Consider the following 23,432-nt stretch of genomic DNA (forward strand, 5'->3'; position numbering starts at 1 on the left):
AATTCTTCAATTTAAAAAGAAGAAATGAATCTGCTAGCTCACCAGCAAATAAAGTGCATGATTGCATATTTTTCTCCTTGGTGAGTAAACATTGGGTCAGTTCAAGAACACTTTTAAAGAGGTAGATATATCATTGTCAAAGTCAGTAACCGAGAGACGCCTTCATGAATGTAAATACTGAATGTTTACTACAAGATGCAAACTACTGGTAACACTCAAGAACAGAAAGAAGAGATTACAACCTAATGGAAAACATCTTAAAAAAAGCACATGCTGAATACTGAAGTGTATTGGGCTACTTGTATCAGCGTCTGCTAAATGTTGCAAAACTGATAGGATGGCCCTCTTGAATACAGACCGATAATGACCTAAAACACACAGACTGAAAGTTTCTCGGGGAAAAGCGACAAGGTAAACAAACCGGAAGGTAGAGAAGGTCTCAGAAAGAATAAGCAGCAAGTTGGTCTACAATTTGACTGCTAATTTGACCAATTACCTTTGTTATAAATAAATTAGAGGTGAATTTATTTTTGCAAGGGTCAGATAAAAAAGTCGCTAAATGCTTTTGGAGTTTCATTCACATTCAAAGATTAGCTCTTGAAAGCAAGTCAATTGTTCACTGTCTGAAAAAGGTGGAAAGGAACAGAGAGGCAAAGATTGGCTTCTCAGCAGTTGTCCCTCATTATATTCATACAAAACCTCTGAATATTTTTCACCTCTTGTCTACACTCTGCTTGCTCTCAATGCCTTGTGCCCTGAGGCTGCGCCGTAATCACAGAATTTGGACATCCGGACACCGTGTCAAGGCACTTGCTGCTTTTTGCTGACTTTAAACGTGTTGCCAATACACTGACAACTGCTGCTTAGTGCTTCTTTTTAAGGAAGACAACATAATAAACTCTTGTGTGTCAGAACTTCTTCACTGTCTGTAGCTCTTTGAAATACGCTCATATGTGTTTTTATTATTTTTGAGCAATCTGAACAGCTGCATCAAAAGTTCAAATGTGTCAGTTTACCTCCAAGCAGAAGTACCAGGAGGTCACCTTTGATTTCATGTATTATACTCAACATGTTCTATCACGGGGATATTCAACTCATACCCTGGCAGTAGAGCATTTGCACAGACAACAAACATGCAAGAAGAGAGATCAAGAGTGAAAGTGTAAAATACGTATGCTGAACCTGAGGTTGGGTGCCTTGCTCAAGGGTACCTGAATAGTAGCCAGGAAGAAGACTAGCATTGTTCCAAAATTTTGGTAGCACTTTTCATTTTGTCCATAGCAGTACTGGTGCGAGAGAGAGCAGACCTCTATGTAGTCTGTCACTCTTGTCCATGATCCGGTTCCTCCCCATGTTTCATGGAAATCACTGCTTGTTCAATAATTCTGCTCTCAAACAGTCAGATAAATAATACAATGAAGTAAACCACACTTGGCAGAGGTCTGAACTCCCCGATTGCTGTTGTTTAGCGATAATACGGGCTGCGGTGTGTGTCTTGCTGCTAGCAAACATGGTTGTGTATTCGCCATACAAGTATAAACTACAACATGCCCGCATGTGCTAACTTCAAGGGCTGTTTGCTGTTCTTCGTACCTGCACTCATGGTGCCTCCAGAGGTCTATGCAGACCAAGGGAGGTGAGCAGGGATGTTTCCTGCAAGCTTCTGAAGAACAGCCAAGGGAGACACCCTGAGATGAGACCACCTGAAGCCCCTCTGAAGGCTGCTCCCTGTTGAGGGAAATGGATCGACCACTAAATCTCAGGTCTCGCATGCAGCCTGTAAAGGAGTAGAAACAAGTGTCACAAATAAATAATAAGACAACATACCACAAGCAACCTCTTTTATATACACAAGCCTAATCCTTTGTGAGGAGGTAACCACTAATCCACAAAGAATATAAAAAAACTAAAGTTGAGTCAATGACATACCTGCAGACCAAGAGGCTCTAATGCCCCCATGTACACAAACACACTAACAGCCCTGAGGCTAAGCTGTCAGCATTGTACTTTTTTGGACAATATTGTCGGTACTGCGCATTTTACTTCAGTGTGTGAGTAAATGAGGCCAAACACATCATCTAAATGCAGCGCAATGCCACTGACTCACTTTTGGAGAATCTGCCCAATACTGAAGGATCACTCTGAGCTAATATATATAGTGAGCAGGCATCAGGAGTGGTAACAGCATTAAACAGTCAATGAATACTCCAATTTAATTTATAGTCAACTCCTCCAGGTACACTGTGTTGTTACCAGTTAATGGCTGCAAATTAACTTGCTAAATCATTGATTGATTAGCCATAAATAATCTTATTTAGCTAACAATTAGTTCACAGAACCACTTTCCTGAAATTTGACCTCTTCTTATTAGTATCCACTTACCAAGGAAGCTTCTGTTGTGTCGCGAGGGGAAAGAGTTTCCAAGCATCACAACCGAGGGGTCAATAATTATCTCCTGACTCCGCCCAGGAGAGGCCGTTATCTCTCGACGCCCTTCGCCCCCATCTATGCGCAGGGTGAACTCTCGGCCGAAGCGATCCAACTCCAACTCATGCCATTCACCATCATCCAGGTGATGGAATGGCAGTGTCAAGTTGTAGTCTCCATCGCCAAGATTGTAGAAAACAGCCAGCAATCCCTGAACAACCTGGAATATTCAAACGCAAATGCACATTTTTTAGGGGCGGGGTTTACTACATATTAATCAGAACCGCAATTCTGGGATGGATTTGTGACACTTTGAGCCTGCTCCAACAAAATATGATCAGTTGCAGTATTTCTGTGTGAGTCAAAACGGATGACACAAATTCACCAGTGATTTCTGCCATATTGCACAGTGTGGACTAACAAACACAGAATCTGACCATGACACTATTATAAGATGCAGGGCAGTTTTTATGTATCATGGAGGGAAACACAGGTCGGGCCAAGTAATTAAAAAGCAAAAGATGGACCCTTCCAATGAACTTTCAGTGGCAAAAAAGACTGCTGCAATTTTGTAGTTGGTTGCTGCATGGCAGAAGCAGGAGTCATCCCAAAGGGAAGGTATACAAAAGCCAACAATTATCTTCAACTGTTAAGGCTGAGTGAACCCGATGGACTCAACCAATGAGGGGCTCCACAAACAGCTCCTACATGTCTGAATCTTAATTGGAAACAGTGGGGCAAGATAATTCACATTCGGCCCAGCCTGCATTAACTATTGCTCACTCAGCAGGACTTCTCAAATACCCCAGTAGAGACACAAAAGCATACTCACACTTACCAACACACATACTTACAAGTCCATATTAATTAAATTATAAATAGTTAAATACATAATAGTTATAAATGTTATCAAGTTAAAAAATACACATTAAAATGATCAATTAATGAATATATAGTTTATATATTTTTCAATGAGGATAACATTAAACTAATCAGGATTACACTTTATACATTGTTACTGTGGTAAATGACTATTCTATCTACAAACATCTCTTTTTTAATGCAATATCTACATTGGTGGATAGAGACCCATTTCCAGCAATCATCCCTTCTGTGTTCTAATGGTTCATTCTCTTTGCTAAATGTGTTAGAAGGCTGATGGATGATTACAAAACCCTTGAAAACGCTTGTGCAATTATGTTAGTTTTCATTGTCAATTCAATTGTCTGGGTGACAATTTAGTGTTTTCCAAGAAAATATTAATATATAGTATATATTAATATATAATATTGCAATAGCGAGATAGAGAGATCGAGAGATCGAGAGATCGATAGATTTATACTTGATATATCAAGTGAAATGTTCCTCATTCTCATTTTTCTCATTCATTCTTTTTCGAAAAGCCTCATTTGCATTTACAAACCATTAAATGGCTCCTACGTTTCAGTGTGCTGCTATAGACATATAAAACCTTTTATAGAAGCTCACTTCTTCCTTCAACTGTCAGTAAAGGAAAGGAGCACACATTTTCCTTTCGTCACGTAAAATGCAAAAGAAGGACAAGGCGTGAAGTCAGAACATTAAACAGCACTGAGACACAATGTTTTTTAAGGCAGGGCAGTTATGGAACTCCACCTCAATGAAAAGGATTCCTTGCATACAGCTGACCTGTGATTTTATATAAAGTGCCAGTCCAAACACCATCTGACAGCCATTTACCTCCGTACTTGACATGCCACGAAATGAGATGGAAAGCCATTAAAAAAATAAAAAATAAAAAAAATAAACTCATAATGTTCATGTCCTGTCAGCAGTTTGTCATCTGGAAGACAGTGTAAATAGATTGCATTTATGTGCTGCATTACTAGCTTGCCAAGTATTTTTTTCAACCATTATTTTCCCTTTTGGGTAGTGTTCGTAGTCCACTCCTTGCAGTGGGTTAGGTTTAGCACCCCACTCCAAAGGTGGTTTGGCAAAGACAGCGGCAGGCAATGCGAGCTCATCACTTGAAGTGAGCAGTGTCAAAACCTTCAAGTGCACTGCTCGAAACATGACCCTCAATCAAGTGTACTGTGGCCGCCAATTACAGTGCCCATGGTTTCTCTCGGAGACATTACCCAGAGAGAGAAATTGTATGTGAATGTGTCAAACCAGACCAACTCAAAGAATTTGTGTGAAAAAAATGCGTGTCAATCAGCGGCCCTCTCAGTTGCCAAAAGTCAGGAACCCTGTTATTTCTCACTCTCAGCCTGTCAAGCATTTACAGCAATCACTCTTAGGGCCCCAATCACCATTCTAACGGGACACAGACAAAACAATCAGAGCTGTCATGGTGGAGAAACACAAAGCAGTTGTGACTCACTTCTAAACGGAGGTATTCAGTCTGTTCCTGAGAGAGCAAACTGAGGATGACGCCGAAGGCGGCACGTGTTCGAATCCCAGCCTGGACTCTTATCTGTCTTGCAGGCAGGGACCATAATAGCTGGAACTGAACGTGGCTGCGTCCATCAAAGGAGAACTCTGGAGCCGCTTGTCCATCAGAAACACACAAAGCATGTTCAATTATGTTAGCTGTCATTGGGAAGTGCATGAGAATCTCACAGTGAGGCCCACTTCTGCTGAAAAGACGTTTTGCAGTGCAAGGGCAAGGCAATCTTGTCACTTGGGGCAGTGTTTTTTTTTTTTTTTTAAAGATTGTTTGCTGTGCGGTTAAACATTTTAACACCATTGCTTTTCCCAAAAGCTTCATCAGTCATTGACAGTGATTCAAAGTGCTTACACTGGTTACACTGCGACCCAATAAAGCCGGATTCACACTGGCAGCCGACAGAACTCCACTCGTCATTGCAACGCCCCATCTTGCCACAGGAGGCAGGTTGTTGTTGTTCCTCCGTGTTGGCGCAGTGGTCATCCATGAAAGAGCAGCCTGGGAAGCTGTTTACCGATTCAGCTGGAGAACCGAGGTCATAAAGCTGAGCAGAAGGTGGCAGCAGGGCAAAAAATTAGTCTAGAATACAAAATTAATAAATACAGATGTAGTTCTAAATAGTTCAGCAACTGTGTGTTTTGACATGCACAATTGCAAAGAGTCTGTCTGTCTGTCTGTCTGTCTGTCTGTCTGTCTGTCTGTCTGTCTGTCTGTCTGTCTGTCTGTCTGTCTGTCTGTCTGTCTGTCTGTCTGTCTGTCTGTCTGCCTGCCTGCCTGCCTGCCTGCCTGCCTGCCTGCCTGCCTGCCTGCCTGCCTGCCTGCCTGCCTGCCTGCCTGCCTGCCTGCCTGCCTGCCTGCCTGTCTGTCTGTCTGTCTGTCTGTCTGTCACCCTAGCAAAAAGTTCCATCACTAATATTACATTGCTTGTTGACTACAAAGACAAAACTGTTAAAAACACACTCTTCTGCTGCACAACCTTGAAAATACATTGGAAATAATTGTAACATTATTTCCTCTAACAATGATTCAAGTTAGCAAAGAAAAACAGAGTATGCGTACTTTACAGTCCAACCACCTTTTCATTCAGCACTCTCTTGTGAATTCGAACAAAGCGCTTCTACTGCTGCATTACCTTGCTGTCCAAACGTAGGTTTCTTACACATCCAATATAATGTTTGTGTTGCAGCTGTGGGTATTCATATGATATGTTCCTGTTGACCCCTCCGAGCTGTAAAACGTGACTTGCATCCAGATACCTGGGACAAGAAAATAAATAAAAGTATCAATATATGTGTGAACAGAATGTAATTTGAAAAAGGCATTGCAAACAGCAAAACCACAGAAGCTGTCAACACTGAAATGTATGGTTTCATTCTTTACTCCCTGAGCCTGTCATCACTTTTACTGCTTCCTGACAACAAAGGTCACATTTTGTTCCTGTTCTGTTTCATTTTGAAAAATGGCTGACAACAAGACCCCAAACCACAGTATTTCATAGAACTGGAGAAAGAAAATGAAAACAGACTGTATATTCTTTGTTACAGCCACTGATTATAGGGAAGGATCTATTCAGTATATATAGTTATGCATTCAGGCAGATTCCATAAAAATGAACAAAACATTTTCATTTTTAGACGTGTTTTTTCAGTAAAGGTTTTTGAAAACTGAATGAAGAATTGATTTGCAGTGATCTTTTTTACAGCTTATTTTTATGCAGCTGTACAAGAGCACAAATCAGTGCCAACTGTCGGCTAGTCCCAAGCCAAGGTAAATACAGAAGGTCAAGTGAGGAAGGGCGTCTGGTTTAAAAGTGCCAAACAATTTTGAGCATTCATCCAAAGAATTCTATACGGGCTTGGTCGCGGCTCAAGTTTACAACATCGGCGCCATTAACCTACAGGGCACCGGTGGAAATTCATCTACATTGGGTCGAAGGTGGAAAGACAAAAAGAAAGAACAGTCTTGACAAGTTTAATAATGGGACTATGACTGGAAAAGATAGGAAGTTGCTTGACATGAGCTTCAAATTGTTTTACCAAGGTATAAATGGGAACAGAAAATGGAGTCAGTGTTATCTTAAAGAAAAACATATGGTTAAGAATGTCCTGGAGGTGAAAAGTGTCACAAACTTGAAATTGAGGATATTAAGTTTAAAGTAATTAGAAATGTCCCACAGGTAGCGTGTCAATGACATGAGCGAGAGAAATTCTGGAAGGAACTCGATGAAGCAGATCTGAGCACCCCAGGTGGAGGGAGAATTTGGTTTGGTCCAGATTCTAATGAGCATGTTGGTAAAGGAAAGAGGGATGATGACGAAGACATGGGCACGTGTTATCCAAAAAAGGAACTTAGTTGCCAAAGGATGCAAATGGGTGGAGTCAGCAACTGCTTCCAGAAGAGGCTAGAACAAAAGTTGACCTACAAGAGTGGCAGCAGAAGTACGCAAGCGGAAGAAGAAAAGAAAAAGCTGCTCTTGACACCATTTTAGATTATTTCAATTTTAAGGGAAACTTGACCCATATAAGTGGGACAGAAAATGGATACATATATAGATAATGGTTTAATTCTAGCCATGTGTGTGTAGGACAGCTTGAAATGTATTTCATGAATATAATGTATCAGTTCGCAAAACTATGTTATCTTTTATATGGATTTGCCCTGACAAAGACTGCGGAACTAGACGCATCATAAATACAATATGAATACTCCACATATATGTGATGAATAGCTGTATTTTATTGCTATAATACAATGTATGTTTGGGTAATTTCTTTCTCTGTGGCCATGAACAAACAAGAATATAAACAAGTGAATGTCTGGAAGGTTTTCCGGGAATCTCTTGGTTATTCACCCGCTTACATAGTTAACTATACTTCCATAATATCCTTGAGAATACAGAGTAAATCATTTGTTTGTCTCGTGTGTTCTCTTTTATGCCGTTTTTGATAGAACTTACTTATCCCGCTTAGGTGTTATCCCTCGAATTTCACAGGAAGAGCGGTCCTCTGTCATCGCCCAAGAATCCACGCCTTCTGTCTCCATGACAATTGCAGTGGAACATCGATCCAGAGTAAAGATCACTTCCTTAAAATGGGGACATGTACAGTGAAAGCCATGCTACTGACACAATTGTAGAAATCCCTTATTTGTTTTGTTTTACCCCTCACACAGAAGTTAGAGAAATGTACTTATTAAAACACCTTCTAACAACATAGTAGACGTTTGAAAAAGGTGGCATGTGTAAAATGCATGAAATAAATTGTATGGATTTGTGTAGTCTGTAAGAGGCGGGGCCTGGTGGGATGGCCCTTATATTTAACAATCTGGAGGGAAGTTGGTTCAAGCAATAAAGAGAGCAAAAGTTTGCGCTTGACCAGCCAGTCATCTTCATGTGTTAACATCATGAATATCATTTTTCTTACTTTGCCGTTGCTCCTCACATCAAGGCGATGCCAGCGTCTGTCAGCCAGTCCAGCACGGTTTATCAACTGGAGAACTAGAGTACCAGAACCGTGGTTTATTTTCAGACTGGGAGCTCCACCAATCACCTCTGTAGGGAGGATATAAATCAACATTAATATGCATGAATAAAAACAATTATTAAAATAACAACCAGATAATAATTCCACAAGAAGGCAAGGTCAAAAAGAAAAGCATTATGAAGAAATACATGATGAACATCTTGATTATGCATGCAGGCAAAAGTCTCATGGGACGAGGGAAACGCTACACTGTATAGAAAAACAAGCATATAATTTGGAAAATGATGTGGACAGCCATGAACCACAGAGAGAAAACTAAAGCAGTGTTAGAGAAAGAGTGAAATTCTCTTGAGACTTAATTCATCCAAATACAACATACAAGAGAAATCACAAGTGGCACTACTTTGATGAAAAAAAACCCACACTTTTTGAATTGCCACCACTATTCTATTTTTCTTCTAGTATATATGGAGGCCTAAGACTTCCATTGTTAATGCATTGTTTCGAGTGGATGTAGGATGGGTACTTCAAACCTGAAACCTATTGAGGAGCAGATGGTGTGACTAATGACCAGTGAACATTGAGAAAACATTTCCAAACCATTTAACAAAAGGAAACTCACAAGGAAGCAATTTTGCACATGCCAAAAAGTGGACAGAATGAGGAAAACAACGGAGTTGCAATTAATTATAATTCGTTCTCTAAAATACTAGGAAACAGTTCATAACAGGATTGGACAATTTCATTCAGACAGCCAATGCGGTTTTAGTCAAAACATTGATGGGTTTTTTTGCAGATAATGCAAATGTTCACTGCGCTGGGGAAAATTTGCAGGAGCTTTTGGAATCATAAATGACTAAATAAGAAGTGGGTTAGCTTGAATAAATTATCACAAAATTTGAATAAAATGAAACACATGCTGTTTGGAAAGTAACAGCAAAATAAGATCAGCATATGATTGACAATGTCAAAGGTTGTATGGGTAAATGAAAATAAATGTTGCAGCATGATTTTAAACTACGCAATTTGATAGCAATTGCATGCTAATTACATCCAATCAAAGCTAGTGAAGAGCATCACTGTCATAGGGAATGCAAAACGCATCTTTGACAATAGATTAAGACACATTTATTTTGCATATATATACAAATTATTGTGTGGAACGGTGGCGTATTATCAACAAATGCTATTTAATTTTTGGGTGGTGGTGGAAGGGATTAATCAAGAGGCCACTCAGAGACAGTAAATTACTGGCCCTCAGTTGCCTTTCCATGATTTATAGCATTGTTATTCATGTCAACATTTTATATTCTGAAACAGAGGCAAAAATGGCTGACTGGTAAGCATCTCTGCCTCCAATTTCAGAGTTTGTTGGTGTAAATCCAAGACTTTCAAATGAAACCAAAAAGGACTTGCAATATTTAAGTAATAAAGCCAATTTGAGAATTGTATCTTGGAGCAACTACAGTACTTGAAAAACTAACTTTAGTTCAAATCATGAAATTTGTCCACGTACATGTGGTAAAAAAAAAAAATCGACTGCACGTAGTTTGCAGTTGTGCAAAATTGCAGTGCATCATACGAGAAGCTGTCTGATAATTTGATTCCGTCAGTTCTTATGATGCAATAAAGTTGAACACCATTAAACCACGATAAATCTCATATTGTTGAATTAATGCCACTAATATTTCCAATTAAAGTCAACTTTATTTCTGTAAAGGCACAACTTTTGGTATATATTTTTTATTGGATCTCATTCAGGTGTCGGGTAACATTTTTGAGGCCAATCAGTATGAAATGTCAACAGTGCATTGACAAAAAACTAAAATTAAAGCAACACCTCATATATGCTGAGCCCCGATACTATCCAGTTATTAAAGACTCAAACTGAAATCCAAGAGTTCAAGAAATTATGTTCCAGAGGCTCCGTGGCACACATTTAATTACTGAGACCTGCCTTTACCTATTGCCATGAAGTCTTCAACATCTCCAGGCAGAAGAGTGGCCAACGGGCCGGCATACAGCAGCAGTCCGTCATCTTCCTCTGTCATAAACTCCAGGGAAAGATGGCTATCAAAGCATGGCTTTATGGGAGGAAACCAGGCGTAGCCGTTGCCAAGGAAACTACGTCTTGTCTGCTGGCAGTCCGGACCGTCATGCTGAGGGAGGCATCGGCACCTGCAGCACCATGAAGAACAACAAATCAGAAAAACAATTGAGGTACCACATAAGGAAAGTATCTGTGTTGAAATCTTCACACCAATTTTCTTTGCCGAGTGAGACATTGTTTACACACAGACAAAGTCAACCGTGGACTTTGCCAGTAGGTGGCAGAAAACATACTCCAATCAATTGATCATTAGCCTCAGAGGGCTTTGGGGATTACATTAAATCATTAAATATTTGTGAGTGCAACATGCATTTATTCAGGTCATCACAGCAACTGGAGACAGCTCATGTGAATCAGGAGTTCTCATACGTAGTTGGTGGAGTTTAGTGTGAAAGAACTTGAGAGCCGTGATCGCAACACCATCAAACTATTTGGAGTTGAAACAAAACAGGGATTTGAGCTAGACCAGGTTATCCAACATAAATTTTGAGATGAAAATCTAACTGGTTCCATACCCACACTCTCCCTGAATCTTAAAAAATATTTATCCATTGAAATTAATGGAAAGAACCAATTGTTTATTCCAACCCCCAAACCAACAAAGATTGATAGTCAAGCCTGACATCATTCATACCCCATATACGTATATATCCGCACATTGTATGTTCACATCTCAAGTTTGATCTTGCCTTTGTTAGTGGTTCGTATCTAAAAAACAAAGGAAGTCGTGTCACTCGTCTCTCTAGGCTCTCCAGTAATGGTGTTTTGTTTTTATGTTCTCAAAGTCTAGGTTCCTTGTTAAATGACCATGTTGGTTAAGATGGATAAAATCATAAAACCTCAACCCCAGAAGAAGCATGCCTCAACGACAAACACCTCATTTAGTCACCGTGATGGAGGAGATTGACTGGTTGATCTCTTCTTGTCTCCTTCTCTGGCGGTATGTGAGACAAGGTGGCTTTGCTGATAATGTCACACTCATCTATTTCCATGCAATGCCTGAGGAGTGCTGTGTGTATTGAGGCTGTTAGTGCCACATTGATGTTTATTCTGCAGAGGGCGATACATGTCAGGAATACTGATCTTGCTCACCTATATAGATGGCTTATGCAGAGCGAAGTGTTCTGCATACATATGTTCACATCAAGCAGGACCTCTCACTCTTTTACTGCTCAGACTCATGAGAGAAGTGATACTGTAGTTTTTCACCGCCGACTGACATTATCTAATCAAATGCTGTCTGGAGCTGCTTTGCTATGTCCACGTATAACAGTAGCAAAGTTACATTTTAGGCTTTACTGCATTCATAGCAGAGCATATTCAGCGCATATAGGGTGATATTCTTTTCACATAACAAGGGCTCAATGCAGCAGAGAAGCTACAACACAGCCAAGTTAAAAAAAAAAAAAATAGATAAGAGAGCAAATGGGTTTTGCGCATCCATGCTTTGAAGAATATGGCTCTGACAAACTGCTACGTAAATGGAATTAAATGTGATTTTCTAAAGTTGTGAGCAGAGAGGCCCCAAGTTGGATTAATCCCCCTGCCCTATATTTATTTAATCTGAGCATTAGTGTTAACATGGAATGTACTGCATGCTAGAACCATTGAGTCCCAAAGAGACCACACATTTTAAAGGTTTCTCGATAATTACAATCATACTGTGGAGTTTTACGGGTTACGTCAACGCGCGTGATGCAAAGGTTACAGAACATTAATTCTTTCTGTAACATGGAAGAAGTGAACTTTGCAGCAGTAATAAAAAGGGGATGTAAATGTAAAAAATACTTTTGATGGCACAGCATTCCACTGGTTGTTAGCACATCGCTTCACAGTTCAGAGATGAGGGGTTTCATTTTGGCTTCGGCCTTGTGGTGTAGAGTTTACGTGTTCTCCACGTGCCTGTCTGAGTTTCCTCCAGGTACTTCAGTTTCCTCCCACGTTCCGATTGAGCACTCTAAATTGCCCATAGTGGTTCAAATAATGGATAGATGCATATGGCATGTTTTTTTTTTAAATCCCGCTGCTCCATATTCAATTGACGTCAGAGCAGAGAAGTTAGCAAAGTCAGGTCAAGTTGCAAGTTTTTGTCGTGGGAATTTGTGTTAGTAATTCTAGCCTCATTCATCAGGGTGTCTCACTGTTAAGCACGTATCTCCCTGAGCCTTGAGTGTTTGGCAAATTATGCCTTTTCAGCAGGGTTCCTAAAGGTTTGCAAACAGTTGTAAACAGTTTCTTCTTGTCACAAAGACATTTTGAAGATCTTCAATCAAGAAAAACTAAACCGTTAAAACTGTTGACGCATGTCTTTGAGACCAATTTGGACTTTGAATGGACCCTGGTGTCATTCGGGCCACGCACAAACCATCGCCAAGCTTTGCTGCTCAAGGAGATACGGGGTTTAGCAGATCTTAGTAGGAGACAAGAGAAGAGCAGTGACACTGGTATTAGGCTCACCTGTATCCGTTCTGGGTATCGATGCAGGTTCCCCCATTTAGGCAGGGGTTACTGGAGTAAGAGGAGCAGCTTTGATGAGTCATTTCTCTGGCTATGCAACCACAGAGGGCTGAGGTTGTCACCTTTACGGAGACTAAGGATAACTCATCAGTGTCTACCAGGGTAGGCGACTCGCTGATGGTCAGCTGCGTGGTGCAGCCACCTGCTGCCTCACAGTCAGCGTGCACGCACTCGTCCACCTGGACTTGGCTTACATTAGCACTCAACAGCGACTGCAGCTGCAGAGGAAGCAGGTAAGAAAAGGAACAATAAAGGAGACATCAATGGTTAACAAAATGATTGTCAATGAACATATGAGGTTTAGTATCTTCTGAGTTGACAGTGATGTGAAGTCCTACTGTAATGAACATGTGGGGGGTGAACGTGACTTTTGCAGCATGTCACATGAAAACATCCTCTAATCTACATACAACGTATTGTTTGAATAATCTAAAAGGGTTTGCCAAAGCAGCGGGGTATGTTTAGGACTGACAGGGTAATTAAGAAATGCAGTACCAAGCAGTAGAAAAAAGGCACTGTGATAGAGAAATTTTAAAACTGACAGGAAATGGATTGGAAAAACAAAGAGCCAATAAAAAAGACAAAGGTTTATGTGGGCAGAAATTGCCATTTTATCTCTTCCTCTCAAACCCCCAATTGTACTGTGTAGTATTCAAGCACTTTTTTCATCCATCATACAAATCAGGATAAATACCTTCTTCTTTTGTGCAGCAAGAACCCCATGCAGCTTCTCTGAGTGCATGAAGCCTGTATCAGACAGCACATAGAAATGGATGTCTAGTGTTTTCTCCTTCCTATCGGCAATGCTGAAAATGTTAATGCTGCCCGGTCTGACAGACAGGGTCTCAGACAGGAAGTCCCAGAGTGTCTCCAGCTGACTCTTCCTCTCGACATGAGAGTCGATGAAATCTCTTGAGGTTATGCCTTTGGGAAACAAAGAGAGGAAATGTTCGTGGGATATGAATGAATGACCCGTCAATGACAACTGCAGAGTAGATCAAAGTCTCAGAGCATTACATTAGCACAAGAGGAAGTCCAACATCACATACTATTGATCCACCTAAATATGTCCATATGCCAAGGTTGGCTGCAAATCAAGTGGATATGTTTTGATTCTTGAAGGAAATGTTAGTCCCTACATCAACAAAGAGTGCGCCACAAAAAACCAAGACCAATTTAAGGAGCATTTAAATTATGTAGCAAAGTCTAGTCTATCTTTGAGGCCACCTTCCAATAATATATGGAGAATATATCATCTTTAATCTTCCAAAATGATAATGACTTGTCACAGAGGCTTCCATAATAGCCTTTGAATCTGGTCCCCGATTGGCTTTTAAATGTCAAGGACTTTACCTGACACAGCCAATTTGACCTTTATAACTTTGATTTGTGAAGGCACTGACAGAAAAAATGAATACACAAACTGTTACAGCAAATTCAATGGATGGCTTCCAAAGCTTGATTGATCTTGAAATCAAATTATTAAACCTAAAAAGCATGACATCATATTAGTTTAATGTTGGATTGAAAATCTGCTATCACTAAGTGAAAAGTGCCAAAATAATTACATTTTGCTGACTCTCTCAGGATCAGCCTTAATAAGAAAATAAATAAAAAGAAACAAAATGTGAATTTTTTATTCATTGCTCCAGGACGTAAATTACCAGTCAAACGTAGAGAGGCCGATGACCGAACTGCTTTTTCCTCCAGCTCTCTCACATGAACTCTAACCCCGGATATCACGTCAGGCCACACACCATCAGACACCTCAATCCTCATCCAATAACTCCCTACGGGTGTGTTCTGTCGAATAGTCAACACTCCTGAGCTTTGGTTCAAACTGAAATATCTGCAGATTGAAAGACAAAAAATCAGGTTGAGAGGAAAATGGGATGTTACTTTGTTGTTACTAACAAGAAAATGATTAAATACACAGATAGATAGACCGATATGTATAATCCCTTCCAAAGTCCTGCTTGGAGAGAATTTCGGCAGCCGCCGCTAAATCTGCGCGCTACTGTGCACCACACTATTTGAATTTTGTATATTAGCTCTTGCAGTGATGGAAAACACCTGATGGAGGGTATCCTTAAAAGTAGTTTTTTTTTTCCTTCCTTCCTTGGAATTGCTCCTGGAGGATGAGTGTCTCGATTCATTTGAAAAATACAAAAAAAACAACATTAAGGAAATGGGAAAACAAAGGCTAATCCTTTACCCCCACAGGCTTCTAAAAGAGCTTGATTGTTGTCATGGTAGCTGTCAGACATTGGTGAATGAATAAACAAATATGGAATTGGTATTTCTTATCTGATCTTCTGGTTTTTGAATATTAAGCATTTGCTTAAGATCCCTGGAGGAGTCGCACTGAGCATATGCTTGTCACGTCTCTAAATATCATTCATTGACCGTATGCGGGCTCCAATTTCTTGTAGTTAGTAGAAAACGACTTTCTTTAATGCTAATCACGGTTGATGTTCACGATTAGTATCACTTTAAAGTGTACATGAATGTGAAGATGCATGAGCGTAAGCATTTTTCGAATTATGTGTCAAGCCAATTTATTCCAGTGAAAAACATTCAATCTTGTCTTGTGAGAAAACAGGCTGAAATCAACAAGACACTAATAACTAGCGGCAGTTAATCTTCACACACGGGATGTAGGTTTTCCTGAAGAATGCAATGATTTCTAGTGGCAGCTCTTACTTGGTTGCACTCGTCTCAAGAGTGTAGGTTTTGTTGTCCCAGTCATCAGGATCGAGCACATACACCTTCCCCAGGGTGACATTTGCCGTCCTTCCTGTTTATGGCAAACACACAAACACACATCCATTCTTTTGGGATGAGTTCTGATGATGCCCACACTTATCTCCTTATCTTGCATTCTTGTCTACTTATTATGATCAGAACTGTGGAGCCCACTGCGAGGAAGAATGGGCTCCCAGCGCTCCACTTCAGAGAGTGTGGAGCATCAGGAAGCCGGCCTATCTGAGTATGGATTATGTTATTATCAGCCTGCAGTGCCAGAGTAGCTGACTGTATCTGAGTAAACAATGGCAGCCTGGATGAGTCACAGTGCTGTTTTTTACCATTACCCACACATTCAGGCAGTTTTGCGTGCAATAAAATACTCAGAATCTTACTTAACCAATTTACACCAACGTATTACTTCTTAATCTAAAAAAGTCAAACATCGTAATGATGATTCTGCATTGAAATCGGATATTCAGAGGAGCTTTGAGTTACAAAGAAAACACAATAAACTATTACAATGCAATTGGAACTGCACACTTACAAATCCAGACTGCACAGAATGGTTATGGCAGTAAAAACCTTCACCTTCAGCTGTACCTTCATTATTGGCATTATCAATCAGTTTGCAAAGGGAACAAAACAAAGGGAAAGGGGAAAGAGCAACTCACCCCTGTGGCTATACACGTAGATATCTTTCTCCCCTGCCTGATGGGCATTGTCATTCTGGTCACCAATAGTTATTGTGAGTGTACTTGTGGCAGTCATTGGTGGATAGCCGCTGTCAGTCATAATCACTGGCAAGAGGAATTTCTGTTGCCTTTCCCTGTCGAATCTTCGCAGCGCTGTAAGTGTGGCTGAACCATTTCCATGATCTTGAAGGTGAAAATCAGCCAAATAGGCTGAAGGAAGGGAGATGATGAAAGGAGGCCCGTGCTCTGGGGTATCTCTATCCAAAATCTGAAGCAGTGTTGAGCTTGTGTTGAGCTTGACCACTTGAGGTGCCGGACTGTTTTCCCAGACTACAGGACTGTAGACTGTCTCTAGCTCTGGACCATTGTCATTTACATCTATCAGTGACAAGTAGACCATTACACTGGCAGTGAGTGCTGGTCTACCTTGGTCGGTTGCTATTACAACCAAATTATAGTTGGCCACGGTCTCTCGGTCTAGTGGCCTGGCGACTGTGATAAAACCAGATGGGCTCACTGTAAAATGTCCATATGGGTCAGACTGGGGAAGAATACTGTATGAAATCTCTCCATTCGAACCTGAGTCAGAGTCGGTAGCCTCCACTTGGATGATAGTGGTTCCTACAGCTACATCCTCGTTCAAAGGAGAGAGAAGATGAGAGCTCTGGGCAAACACAGGGGCATTATCGTTCTCATCCTCAACTATAACCAGGCACTGGATGAAGCTAGAGAAGTCGGAGTCTTCTACTTTGACAGTTAAGTTAAACCTTTGCTCCACTGGCTTCTCAAAGTCAAGCTTCCTCTTCAATCTCAGGACACCCATCTGATCCTGTCTGTGGCTAACCATGTAGAACTGCTGCTCTAGGTCTCCATCTATCACAGAAAATGCCAGTTGACCGTATGGGCCGGCATCAGGGTCAGTGGCACCCAACTCCAGAATAATAGCGTCCACATCAGCATTCTCAGGCACACGAGCACTGCACTTGTCTTCCTGAAACTTTGGTACATGGTCATTAATGTCTGTTAAGGTAATGGTGGCAGTTGCTGTACTTGTCATTCCACCACCATCGCAGGCCTCCACAACTAGCTGGTGACTGTCCACTAACTCCCGATCCAGCCCGTCAGATGCCACTGATATTGTGCCAGTGCTGGAATCAATTGTAAATAGGTCTTCATTGTTAGTGTTCTGTACATTTTCTATGATTTGGTAGGTGAGGATTGCATTTTGCCCTACAGCAGCATCATCAAGGTCCACTGCCGTCATTTCCACAACAAAGGTTCCAGGAGGAGAGTTCTCCTCTATGCTACTAAGGCAATTATCTGGCAAGCATGAGAAGAGAGGTGCATTGTCATTGATGTCCCACACATTGATAATAACATCCGTAAAACCAGTTAATCCCTCGCCCTCCTCGTCTGTTGCCATGACAACAAATCGCCAGACAGCACGCTCTTCTCGGTCCATAGTGCGCTGGGCATACATCTCGCCCGTAATGTCGTTGATCATAAAGTGTGACTCTGCCCCTTGGCCATGAATGGAATATCGTACGGCCCCCTGATCTGCATCCTTGTCTGGGTCAGTTGCTGTTACCTGCAGAGATAAAGACAAAAAATGGATTTTCATTGATTTTTACCGAGAGCAGGTTAAAAATACTTTTACCGCTGCCTGCAAAGGAGCCACAATCACTTTTAAAAAATCTCTATTATTTTTTTAAGAATGCATATCCAACATTTTGAAGATGCACAACTCTAGCAGACACAAAGCTGTTTTGAATTTGTGTGTTACATAATTCAGATAAGCATATAACGACACACACAAGTAACAAAGTACTGATCGAGGATTATTCCAGCTGTGTCGGTAGAATGTACCGTATTGTGTAGCAATCCATCTCTTTTCTATACTGATTGTAATGTGTAGGGAGGTGAGCATTTCCCGATATTACAGCAAAAATTTGGTACCACACAAGAGGAGTCACAGCACAGACAGAGACAGACAACTATTCATATACACTATACACACCTATGGACATCAATGTAAACCCTCACAACACTTGCAAGCCAAGTATCTTACCTGCAGCACAAAGACTGGGGACCCATCGAGTTCCTCTGTGACTGATCCATAATATTCATTCATGGAGAACACCGGTGCCTCATCGTTCTTATCAACCACTGTTAACACCACAGCTGCGTAATCTTCCCACTTTCCATCTGAGGCAAGAACCAGCAGTTTGTACCTCTTCTGCTGTTCATAGTCCAGTGGCTGTGCAATGAATATTGTCCCCACCTCTGGCTCTATGTCAAAAACACCACCTTTGTTGCCAGACGTTATTTGGTAGCGCAACTTGGCATTGGCACCTGTGACAGGAATGACAAAAATGCATGAAAATATGTAATGGCTGTTCTTATTCTGATGATAAACAAATGTAACTCTGCAAGAAAAACAAACTGAGGTCGCAGGAAAGATAGATTAAGATGGAATAGCATTCAGAGTAGTTTTTTCCCCAGTTGCCAATAAAGCATCTCTGCAAGACTGATGTTGTATATTTTTTGTCTGGAACAAAAATGCATTACACCTCATACCCTCCAAGATCTAAACATTAGTAGGCCAGTTTTTCATATATCCCTTTCTTGTTCTGAATACCTTATAACATTGAAACTCTGTACCTCATGTTCCGAGGTTTAACACCACATTAATTTGAAAGAGAAGACTAGACAAAAGAAAAGTCAAACCCAAACACTGCAGTGAGCTGAATGTCCATAGTGACCTCTGAAACAATTCAATCAAATGGCTTGACATTGGATGAGATAAAATAATCTCCTGGAATGTACAGCATTTGCTTTCAATCACACTGTTGGGTTAAAGTAGCTCCAATCCCATGTAAATACTCTAATCTGTACTATTAACACAACCCAAACTGACAAAGTGTGCCCAGTCCCCCACTGAGGCCTGGCAGGCTTACAGCGGTTAACCCCGGGGATGGATTTTTTTTTTTTTAAACAAGATAGACTGAGCATAGAGTGCAACAGTGTTAATATTGGGGGTTACTGTCCACAACTATCCATCATTAGTGATGTGATTCGGTCTAAGATGCACCCCCACTCATCATAAATACTAGATTAAGAGACCTAAATGTGTCTGATTACAGGATCACAGTTTACTACTATATGGAAGATGAGAAACTGCTTTATTGCTTAAATCCCACCCACCCACTGAGTGGGAGCTTGTCACTCTTTTTTGGAACATATGTGCATCAGTGCATTACCGAACTGTGAGTGCTTCTAAATCCACTACATTAAATCAGTGTCAGCTAAGTGATTTCATTTGAGTTGAGATTAGATAGTACTGATCGGGGGGCCATTTTATGGCACACTCTTTTAACTATCACTAAAGGGACTCCACACAACAGACTCCAAATATAATTGTTGTATTTTGAGGGAGTGCCATTGAAAACAGTGGTTTTCAAATGGGGGTTTGTGTACCCCTGTAGGTATGTTAAGGCACTACAAATATTTAACAGAGTACATCACTTAAAAAAAAGGTTGCTGTTCTGGAAAGTAATAAGGCGAACAAAATGGTATTATTTTTTCTGATGCCTTTGGGTTTCATTTGAGTCTCATTAAATCTTCTTTGTTCCTCCTCACCCAGTTTCCTCATCAGGCATACCTTCATCGTCATCAATAGCACTGATAGTGACAACAGCCAGACCAACATCTGCGTCCTCATCCACGGCCACTTCATAAAGTCTCTGAACAAAGGCTGGCTTGTTGTCGTTGACATCACTGATGAAAACACGAACGTATGCCGCGTCTGTACCACAAGGATAGAATGGCAAGAGAGAAATCAGAAAAATCACAGGACAAATTTAGGTTCCATTTTGACAGATACCTATGTTTATCATGTGCGTTCTTCCCTCGTTAAACTTCAAGAATCATTGTCAAACAGAAGAAATTCCATCCGACTTGACAGAATGTGACTTGTTGGCATGAAGATCTGGCACAGCGGTATTATAAAAGCGTTGACGCAAATTATATGAACTATTGGTTTTAGTATTGTTGGCTAACAAATAAATGAAGCCAAGACTTTTTTAGCAGACTCCAGATTTAAAAAAGTCTGTTAGTTAAATGTTTATAAGTTTATAAATGTTTTTGCCTCATCTGTGCCTCACTCATTCCATCCTCATTATACTGTCGACTTTTTTGTTCAAAATAGAGTACAATATTGTTGGCTAACAAATGAATGAAGCCAAGACTTTTTAGCAGACTCCACATAAAAAAAGTCTGTTAGTTAAATGTTTATAAGTTTACAAATGTTTTTGCCTTATCTGTACCACACTCATTCCATCCTCATTACACTGTCGACTTTTTTGTTCCAAATAGAGTACGTTATCTCCTCACCAAGACACATGGGTGATATGTTCATTTAAATGCGCAGGAGAAAGTGACAATAGTGGCGTTTTCACATTTTTTTTTTACAGGCCCCCTGCCTTCTACTTGTGTATCCCAGGGGTGATGAAGAGAGACAGGTAATGTTTGCAGAGGAGATGAGCCCTTCTAGATGTGGGAGATACGTCACATAAGGCAGATTGCAAATGCTAAGCAGGCCAGGCAACCCTAGAGAGAAGGCTTTCCTGTTTCAAAACATCAGACTTGACGCATAATACCATCTTCACAAACATTTGCAAAGAATCACTTTGAAATACGTCGTTTTCATGTCACTCGCGATACAGCGCGAGGATTGATAATCCTCAAAATGCTACTCATACAGTACTGTAAACAAGCACACGCTATATTAGTTGGAAAATTTTGTGGTGGAAATTATGACAGAGTGGAGACATTTCTCTGCTGTTTGCTGAGGAAAAAGCATGAAGCAGCATGGTCATGGTGGAAAAATATACATCCAATTAAAATTCACCCTTGTGAATGGGTGAAAAAGAGAAGAAAAGGAATGCCAATAAGTTATTTTATAAGGAAAAAACTCAACATTGGATTTCAAGTTTTAGGCAAAAAAACGTCTGGAACTTGCAAAGGGCAGTGGTTGATTTGGAGGTAACAGTCTTCTTAAGGGCCTTGGAATTTGACGTGTTTGTCGTATCAAAAAGAACAGATACATAATGCCTCAAGGATTTATGTGAAACAAAGTATATTTGTGACATTCTATTTATCATTGCAAGATTATGAAACTCGGTACAGTTATGTTCCCAATAATATTAGTGACTTTTAAAAAGTGAGTGAAGTTGAAAATCTTTACAATAGCATTTTTTCTCCAGAAACACAATCCACATCAATAAAAATATGAAGAAATCCATTTTCTTGTTTCTGAATAAGTGGAGAACAACAGGACAGTGAGGCTATTCATACAATATCAATGACTGCATTTTTCTTTACAAGAGCAAACATTTGTTGGATAATCCGAAAATTATAAAATTTTGCTTTTCTTGGACTCTATAAACTTAGTTATATAACCACCATGAATCCCTTCTCTGGTATGTAACAACTTCTCGCACATCCTAGGAAAAAATAAAATAACTGTAAAATACTGTAAAAAAGAATAACAACAACATTGTCAGTCTTTTTCTAATAAAATGTAATAGGTCTTCCTAGACATCACTTAACATAAATGTTTCTCTTTTTATAAATCTGATATACCTAACCTGATATATGTATCTGTTATTACTGTATGGCAAAAAAACTTTGACTATAAAAACAGATATACATACCTTCATAGGTTTTGGAGTATTTTATTTTCATTTTTACTATTTAATTTTGTCCCTTTTGTTTCAGATGGGCACATTCTAACACCCTATTAACGAGATGTCCCTGAATACATCTTACATTACCTACCTGAGTTTGGTTGATTGTTTTTGCCAGGTCGAGCAGAATCTTGTCCATCCAATGATTGGACCTCCAACAAATAGGAGCTGCGGGCCTCACGGTCAAAAATGGACTCTGTGTATATGATCCCAAGTTTGGGATCGATTTGGAACAAAAGGTGGTCACCACTGCTGTCACTGAGCAGAGAGTAGGTAATCTGTGGATTAGAGGGAATGTGGTGATTAACGCTATAGGTTGATTTTGATAAATAAATTGCTAAAGGGATCATGTATGAAGGAAAACATATCATCATACTGATCGTCTTTGTGGTTGGCTAATATTGTCACTGACAATTACAGTTACAAAGGGTCCACAATACATTAATTTCTGGAGAGATATTAGGGATGTTACAGAATTTAAATCAACATAAATTGGACATAAGTGGAGCAGTGCCTGAAATGTTTTTAATGTACCGGCGTCATTTTCACAAGTGAACTATTTTTAGAACAGACTGATAATTTATTTAAGAATTAATAATTAATAATAATAATTAATCATTTATTTACCCTATTATCTATTTATTTATTTATTCTTAACAACACCCTAAAAATGTTTAAGGAAAAAAAAAAGATAAATCTTCAATCTACTTTTGTTTACCCACATAAGAGAGTGAAGTAAAGAAGTACAAACCTCCCCATTGTGACCCAGATCTTTGTCATGAGCTGACACCTGGAGAACTGAGGTTCCTATCTGGGCTCCCTCTGTAACTGATGCTTCGTAGATGGACGATGTAAAAAATGGCACGTTGTCGTTCACATCTTGGAAGAGAAGAGACAATTACAGTTCGTTTTCAGAAAGTAGTTCAGTTCCAAAAATCCTGCAATCCTGTTCGCCTTTTAGATATTGTGGGAGTGACATTTCTTCACGTGCCTGTTTCAATGCAGGTCTACGATTCTAATAGAAAATGCTCAGTTACTTTTGTTTTTGCAACATTTATGAAGCCAAATGTTAACTTACATTCTATTTTATAGAAATTAACATAAGTGGTGAAATTGTTGCAGAATGGAAATAAAATCAAATTCAAAATTTTTTGGTGGGATTTGTTACATACATATTTGTTTTGGATATCCCAAAAAGTTGTATACACCGTTTAGCAGCTGATAACTCAAAAGTTTGTTTTTTTCTTTGCAGATTAAACCCATCGATCCAAATGATGGCAG

General features: G+C 40.0%; 1 protein-coding gene across 1 annotated transcript in view; it reads right to left on the reverse strand.

The window, feature by feature from the left end:
* LOC125971303 (neural-cadherin) overlaps positions 1-23,432 on the reverse strand; it is a 79,753-nt gene that overhangs the window by 10,070 nt on the left and 46,251 nt on the right. The window contains exons 14-30 of the mRNA XM_049724414.1: positions 22,903-23,030; positions 22,243-22,429; positions 20,066-20,209; positions 18,473-18,756; positions 16,384-17,992; positions 15,668-15,761; positions 14,629-14,813; positions 13,659-13,888; positions 12,905-13,182; positions 10,301-10,515; positions 8,278-8,405; positions 7,812-7,939; positions 5,988-6,111; positions 5,207-5,399; positions 4,790-4,956; positions 2,383-2,647; positions 1,594-1,777 (exon numbers count right to left, since the gene is read on the reverse strand). Coding sequence (XP_049580371.1) covers positions 1,594-1,777; positions 2,383-2,647; positions 4,790-4,956; positions 5,207-5,399; positions 5,988-6,111; positions 7,812-7,939; positions 8,278-8,405; positions 10,301-10,515; positions 12,905-13,182; positions 13,659-13,888; positions 14,629-14,813; positions 15,668-15,761; positions 16,384-17,992; positions 18,473-18,756; positions 20,066-20,209; positions 22,243-22,429; positions 22,903-23,030 — 4,543 coding nt within the window. The remainder of the gene's footprint in view (positions 1-1,593; positions 1,778-2,382; positions 2,648-4,789; positions 4,957-5,206; positions 5,400-5,987; positions 6,112-7,811; positions 7,940-8,277; positions 8,406-10,300; positions 10,516-12,904; positions 13,183-13,658; positions 13,889-14,628; positions 14,814-15,667; positions 15,762-16,383; positions 17,993-18,472; positions 18,757-20,065; positions 20,210-22,242; positions 22,430-22,902; positions 23,031-23,432) is intronic.

Source organism: Syngnathus scovelli, chromosome 6 (assembly GCF_024217435.2).
Source record: "Syngnathus scovelli strain Florida chromosome 6, RoL_Ssco_1.2, whole genome shotgun sequence".
Lineage (NCBI taxonomy): Eukaryota > Metazoa > Chordata > Actinopteri > Syngnathiformes > Syngnathidae > Syngnathus > Syngnathus scovelli.